Source organism: Apteryx rowi, unplaced genomic scaffold (genome assembly GCF_003343035.1).
Source record: "Apteryx rowi isolate R43461 unplaced genomic scaffold, aptRow1 scaffold_53, whole genome shotgun sequence".
In the NCBI taxonomy this organism is placed as follows: Eukaryota; Metazoa; Chordata; class Aves; order Apterygiformes; family Apterygidae; genus Apteryx; species Apteryx rowi.
In genome coordinates, this window is record NW_020450794.1 from 88,019 (window position 1) to 95,636 (window position 7,618).

Genomic DNA, 7,618 nt, shown 5'->3' on the forward strand with positions numbered 1-7,618 from the left:
CATAGCTGTATTATACAAAATAACCTGGTGTAAGGGGTTGGGAGGGAGGGGAAAAAAAATGTATCATCCGCTGCTTTTGGGAAGGGCTGGGCTGGCTCGGATCCGGCAGCCCCTCCTCTTCCTCCTCCCTCCTCCTCTTCCTCTCCCTCGCCGCCTCAGACTTCTCTCCCGGCCAGCCACCTTCCGCGGAGGGGGAGAGACGAGCGCAAACCCAACAGCCCCCCGCGACAAGTGATGGGCGACATCCCCACCCTCGTGAAAATCAGCGTCTCCCTCAAAATCCAGCCCAACGACGGGGCAGTGTATTTCAAGGTGGATGGGCAGCGCTTCGGCCAGAACCGCACCATCAAGCTGCTGACTGGGGCCAAGTACAAGATCGAGGTGGCCCTCCGGCCCGGCACCGTTCAGGCCACGTAAGTGCCTCCTCCCCAGCACAGCCCAGGGGCAGCTCCTACAGCCCTCCCTTCCCTAGTGCTATATTTTTAGAGGTCTAATATTTTTTCCTGGCAGGCTGACAGCCCAGCGTTTCTGTGATTTCTCCCTCCCTGCTCTCTTGCTTTGGTGGCCCTGTTTCTAGGCCCCTGGCCAGCTGTTCCCATTGCCCTACCGGCCAGCATGTGGGGCCAGCGCAGGGGAGAGGCTGAGTTTGGGAGTTGCCCCTTTCCCTCTCCCTTCCCACCTCTACCCAGAGCTTTTACAGGCCCAGCTCCTTTTCTCTCTCCTTCCCATGGTTTGCTGTGGAGCAGGGAGAGGAGGCAGCCCCTCCAGCCCTGCATTTCAGGGATGTCCCATGCCATGTCCTCACTGCACCATGGCAAAACAGAGACAGACACCGGGGAGGCTGCAGCTGGGGAACCAGCTCTGGGTGGAGGGCAGCCCTGGAGAAGAGATTCAATCAACACATCCCCGGCTACTGGAGCTTAGAATCCCCTCGCTTTCCTTTCTACTTCTTCCCTGAGTGTCTGCAGAGCCCTGACATATCCAGGAACCCCAATGAGTCAGCAGCATCTGCAGGTTTCCTAATATCCCTGAAGCATCCCCCCTGCACAGAGGCTGCCAGGCTGTGAGCCCACGTGCTGTCTCCAAGCTGCTGGGAAGGGGGCCTGCAGGGCTGCTGAAGGCCTACAGCCTGTCTCTTTGCAGGACGATGGGCATCGGGGGCATGAATGTCCCACTGGAGGAGAAATCAAGGGATGCACAAGTGGTCTCTTACACAGGGATCTACGACACAGAAGGGGTGCCCCACACCAAGAGCGGAGAGAGGCAGCCCATCCAGGTCAACATGCAGGTATGTGGCCCTCCATTCAGTGGGAGCTGGCATAGGAAGACAAGGGAGGGCAGCAGGGGTTTGACTCCCAGAGACAGGCGTGGAGCTCAAGTGTGGTAGGGCAAAGCCTGGTCACAGCTGTTGCCCCCCCAGGCTGCCCTCCTCTTTGCTTTGTGTCAGTGGGGCTGCTGGTCAGAGCGTAGCTCAAAAATACAAGTCCTGCTGCCTAAAGGGAAGCCAAGAGAGCTGCAGGGGCCAGGAGGAGGATTCCTAGAGACCTGCATAGCTCTTGGGACACTGCAGGAGGAAGAAATAGGGCTCCTTAAAGCTGAACCTCCTGCCTCTTCTACAGACTTCAGGAAATTCTCACCAAAATCATGTGGTTCATGGCTCCGGCTAGGAATCTAGTCCCAAGCCCTTTGCATACAGAGATCCCCCTTGTGCCTGCCAGCACTGCCAGGTTTCTTGGAGCACAGCATGCCCCAAGCACGAGGTGTGATTACTTCCCCCTTCAACCTGTCATCTGCAGGATACCAGAGCACCTGTCTGAGGCTGAAAGCACCTGTGTGAAGACACACACAGTCAATCTGAGGGCAGTCTTCTCCCTCTCCTTCCCCATATGCTTCCATGGCTTCCATTACCACATTAACTGTGCACCTCCAAACTTAAGTTCTTAATCAAGTTGGATGTTCACCCCAACCTTAAACTGAAGCTCCAAGGGCCAGATTTGGTTTACGCCATGGAACCAAAGTGAGATGAGATTAAAGGTCCATGCCCCTAAGAGGGCAGAACTGACATCGGAGAGCACTCTTTGGTAATGTTTGGGGTGCAGAGGGGGATTCATTTGGCTCTGGGGTTCTTTATTTTTCCTGATTACGGTTCTGTGAGGGACTCTTGCTGTTTATTGTGTACCTCCTACATAGAAAAGAGGAAATGGGGCAGTAAGCCATCCTCATCTAGAGCTCTCCCCGGGGTCTGTTCCAATTTATACCAGGTTAGGACCTCACCTAGGCTACCAGATTTCAGCTTTTTCCTGCACTTGCTGGCAGCACTCAAGATTTCATCTTTATGGATTCTTATGTTGTATATTTTTCTGGAACCATCATTTAGTACAGCGAACTCCTTCTGAATAAAAACTGTGACATCTCTATTTGAAGTTTCTGATAATTACAGCATGTGCAACAATTTTGGAGATCCGTATCTTAAATGAAACATAACAGTGACTACCCTGAAGTATTTGTCCATATTAATCACTTCTCTGTACAGTTGCCTCCTTTTAACACCCAGGAAAACCAAACATAACCCAGCATAACTTCTCAACTGGCAAACTCTCTGTTCCTTTCAGTAGCCTAAGATGAATACTCAAAGCATGCACTGGTGGTTTTCTTCTTGAGGGGGAGTGGAAGGAGAGGAAAGGGAAGTTTTCTTATAGCACTAACCCAGAAAATGCCTGCTTGATGCCACTGTTCAATGTAGCCATTGGGTTCTACTTAGTCCGTAAGCCAGGAGGTGAAAAGACAGTGCTCCAAAGAACCTGGCTGCTTTAAGAGGCATCCCTATTTTGACAGCCACATGGATTTTACCTTCACATGTAACACTGCTGTAAGATCTGAAAATCTGAAATGTTAACTTTTTCTTTGGAAAAATCCAGTCAAATAAAACACAAATGAAATAAATCCAAGTAATGCAAAGAAGGCCTGCTTTTTGGACACAAGCTCCTAGCTGCTTTTTTGCAGTATCAAAATGAGCAGCCACAATATTTGTCCAAACAGGAGATTTACATATCAAATCCTGAGATACTAACCATGAAGTTAATAAGATTTGCAAGTGTTAAGCAGGTAACTCAACCCCTTTTAGGATTTGATCTTGACAGACTGGTTCTTCAGTATAGACTTAGGTGTCCACAACTGATACTTTTAAGTACTAAATATGGACAACTCAACAGGGATTTACATGCTTAACTCATCACTTAGCTGTTTAGCTAGACAGAGCCATGACAGATTTAGGGACCTCACCTCAGCAACCCCAGGCCAAAAAATGCTTTTAATATCTACTTCCTGCAAATTCAAAACTGGACTTATTGCATACAACTTTAATTTTACTGCTTCCTTCAAATATGAGGAACTTTTGCCTCTACTTCCTTTTCTATAATAGGCAGGATCCTGATGCATCCTAGAGATAAACAGACACTATTCAGCATAAAATCTGAACTCATGTTAGAAATGGACTGTAAGGTCAGTCTTGAAGTCTGACAATGAAGTCTGATAGTGACAATTGTCTGACACTAGTCAATGTCTGACAATGACAACTTAATATGTAAAAGCCAGAAGGTTCAAAAGCTGGCATTTGTTTCCTGTAAGCTTTAAAATTTTAAATGAATAATTCTTTGTGCTCCTATTTTAACTGACTGGTGGATGTGTTATCCTATTACTGGTTTATACTTCTAGAACAACAATCCTATTTCTGAATTCCAGAATCTCAGGATGTGTTCCTGTTACCTGAATGTTCAGTTATGCCTGCTATCCAGAAACCACTAAACTGACTAGCAGATGGTGTACACTAAGTTAGAAAGCTCTCTTTAGTCTCATTTTATTCTTGGTCAGTCTAGACCAAGACTGAATAAAGAAGCAAGAACTCTAGTCCCATAATAAATAGCCATCAAATTATCCTGGCACACAAATTCAGGAGGACTAAGTAAATAACTACTCACATCTATGGGCACCGGACAAGAGAGATCTAGCAGACAGGGAAATAGGCTTCTAAGCCTAATCTGCAAAGAGTAGGGCCATCCCTACTCCCTGGGGAAGTCATCTCAGTCCAAGATAAGAGCCGTGATTCAGCTACAGGAGCCACAGGAACTTAGAGGAGCTCAGAGGATGCAGGACATTTGATATGCCCAAGAGCTCTGCAGCTGCTGCATGTGCCCAAGCACCAGCCTGGGATACATAGCAGTAGGAAAGCTCTGCAATTAATTCCTTCCTTCCCCTGGAAATCCACAGCAGTCAAACATAGACTACCCAGGGTAGCTCAGCCAACTAGGTCATTGGAGGAAGACAGTTTGTTTTCTCCCTTCACCTTACCAAAATTCAGATCTTCTATACATTAATAAAATGAAGTCCTGGAGTATTGCTCTTATATCATCTCACCTTCTATAAATGCTATTAGAAATGCCTTTTCTTCAGGATCAATCCCTTTTTTCCTTCCTCTTCCAGACAAGGATGTCTGACACTCCTCTCTACTGGCAATCTGTGTGGACTGTGCACAGTAATACTCAATGGGCTTAACCCTTAGCATTATGAGCAGTACCAGGATTACTATCAGAAGGGGTTAATAAAGGATCCTTAAGTAGGGCTTTGGCTGTTGGGAGAGATAAGAATAGTTTGTACATTACATTCTCTCTTCTTCAAAGGAAGTAGCAGAAACAATGCAGCTACTCCTTTAAGGTCACATTCGCAACTGGTGCCAAATAAAATCTTTCACTAACCTCAGCACACAGCAATTCCTGCTGTTGTCAAAGCTAAATTCAAGTTACCAGAGAGAGCCAAGGGAAGATTTAAAACAATGTTCATTACACAGCAGCAGCTTACAAACCACATTTCGGACTTAAGAAAAAAACAAACAAAAAAATCAGCTACCTATCTGAGAAAACCGGGTACAGAAGGTTCTGCTTGCAACTGAGCAAGAGGAACTGTGTAAAAGGGCTCTCGTACTGACTTTCCAAGGGTGATAACAGTACGTAGATGATCAAAGGTCAGCTCCCAAGCACATGATGGGAATGGAAAATAGTCAAGTGAAGAAGCTGTCATTAAATGAGTGATGGAAATATTTAAAAGGAAAAAATGCTAAAGAACAGAGTGCCATTCAGTAGCACTGAATCCAGTATCTAGTATTTTCTGCCAACAGAACACAAATCAACAAACTGGCAATGCATATAAGCTTCACGCCTGCACGCTAGGCTCTCTGCAAGGTCGCATGACACAGGAACTCAAATTTTACATCATCACAATTGAAATCATGACCTTTGCTTGTAAGCCTCACTCATATAGATTTTCTGATGTTATAAGGATGTCTAGCAATGGCTCAAAAAACATGAGATTTTATATAATAAGATTTAATCACTACAGTCATAGTACCATTCCCTTCTCAGTAAGGTGCAAATGCAGTCAGACAACTTGGCAGTCAATGTCGTATTACTTTCACTGTATTAGACACTACCTGCTAATATACACTAATTATCTCCTTCCTAGCCTCTGTTACTCATACCAAAGTTTGAGAAGTTAGCACAGTACAACTAGCAATTACAGAAATGCATGAAAAAGAACTTTTTGCTTAAGTTTCATATAAAATGCGGAACAGAATCCCAGGGAAGGCAGCACATCTCAATCAGCACGCTTCTCTGCATTGTAAATCCAAAATACAGAGACACTAAAGATTTCAGATTAAGCAAAAGGAGGAAGCTTCCTGCAGCCTCTAGGTATGGTATATAGGTGAAGTGACAGCCTATATCACTACAGACCACTGTTATGTGATCTACACTATATAAAAGCAACTTCAAGATCACCATACCAACCACCACTGAGTCATCTTGGGAAGGATTATACCCTTGACTCTTGCTGTTAGCAACATTTATCCATGTGTGAACTTTAACATTTTTACTCTCTTGTCTTTCCCAGACATAATGACTGCAAGAGGACAGCACACAGAATCTGGTCCTGCACGTTGTGTGTATTCCGAAGCACAAAAAGCTTCATGATGTCTACTAGAGTAGGCTTTACAGATCTTTGATTTGTCAGCTTGAGGAACAGTAACCCTTACATCAGCTGTTTTATGGTCCACAGTTTCGTAAGGGTTTTTCTCATTAAGAGAGAAAAAAGAGACAAAAATAAATCAGCTTACTAACAATGATATTCCTTCTCCTTCACAGTTTAACGACATTGGTGTTTTTGAAACAGTCTGGCAAGTCAAATTCTACAACTACCACAAACGGGATCATTGCCAATGGGGAAACAGTTTTGGCAGTATTGAGTACGAATGCAAACCGAATGAAACACGCAGTCTCATGTGGATCAATAAAGAGACCTTCTACTGAAGAGAAGTGAAAATAATAGTGCTGGACAATCTCCTTAAAGAAAAATCTACCTTCTTAAACCAGCAAGAAGCCTTAACAAAGGCCTACTGTAATGTTGCTTTGTCCCATAAGGTTCCAGTAACTCAGTTGTATATACAGTTGGTGCCACTAAAAACCTTGCCAATTATGGTATTTTAAGTTTACCATGGCATTGCAGATTCTTTATCTATCATACTGAGAATACTGCGGGCATCATGGTAAAGAATATTTGATACCTGGGTAGAAAATCATACTACCATAATACTATCATAAATATTTGGATGACGTCCACTACACAGTTCCAGTAGATGTAACAACTTTCGTGTTTTGCTTTATTGCTTAGCATTTGGATGCAACATCACATTGGTGATTTTCATATTTATATTTGTGTTTGCTCCAAAATCAGTGTACTCCTTCAAGCACTTTGTCTACACTTCATTACAATATACAGCACAAAGTACAAGTTATGGATGTTTGTAGGTTTAGCTAAATGGCAGCTACTGCACTGTCAATATTGTGCTTTCATATCAAGGGATTTGGAAACTCACTGGTTCTCCCTTTTGTTGAGTGTTGTAAAGTATTCTGTGATAAATTTCCTATTTTGTGAGATTTGGTAAATTATCATTCTTTGTTGTTAAGTTTCCCAGTCCCTGAAATGGTTTCAGGAAACAGTGTAAAACACGCTAACGTAAACAAAGGAAAAGCAATAAATCAGTTGTGGTCTTAACAAAAAGGAACCTCTAATGACGTGGCTAATATCTACCTTAAGATCACAGAGCGTTTTTTGCAAGATATAGCAGCCATACTTAATTTAGTTCTCGGAATAAGAGTTCTGATAGTAATCACCATTTGTTTTAATGACATATTGCTCAAACCAGTAAAATTCTACAAATTAACTTTTTCAAGCATGACCACTGTATCATATCAAAATCTACCGGATTTCCTACCAAAAAAACTCCGCATTGTGAAGAAAGTGCAGATCCTGGTGCATGCTTATACATGCATTGTATTCTTTTAAATAAAGACAAGCACGTAAGCATTTCAAGGGTTGTGACTTAAGGTGCTACATAAACACTGACCCAGTGTTTAACACATACAGAAAATAGAAGCCAAACATATCTTTTCTTTCAGTAAACAAAGCAGGGAAACAACAGCACCATCCCATCTCTGGCCTCAGATGAAGTAAGCTGTCAGTTCTTGCATATCGGTTGTTCCCTTTGTTAATAATTTGTAAATTGTGTATG

The 7,618-nt window shown here is 43.7% G+C and overlaps 1 protein-coding gene across 1 annotated transcript; it reads left to right on the top strand.

The window, feature by feature from the left end:
- The first annotated feature begins 231 nt into the window (after window positions 1–231).
- Window positions 232–6,356, top strand: CNRIP1 (cannabinoid receptor interacting protein 1). Its single transcript, XM_026080680.1, has 3 exons — window positions 232–413; window positions 1,144–1,288; window positions 6,192–6,356. Exons 1-3 carry the CDS (start codon window positions 235–237, stop codon window positions 6,354–6,356), a joined length of 489 nt encoding a protein of 162 aa, XP_025936465.1. The 5' UTR covers window positions 232–234.
- Window positions 6,357–7,618: the final 1,262 nt, after the last annotated feature.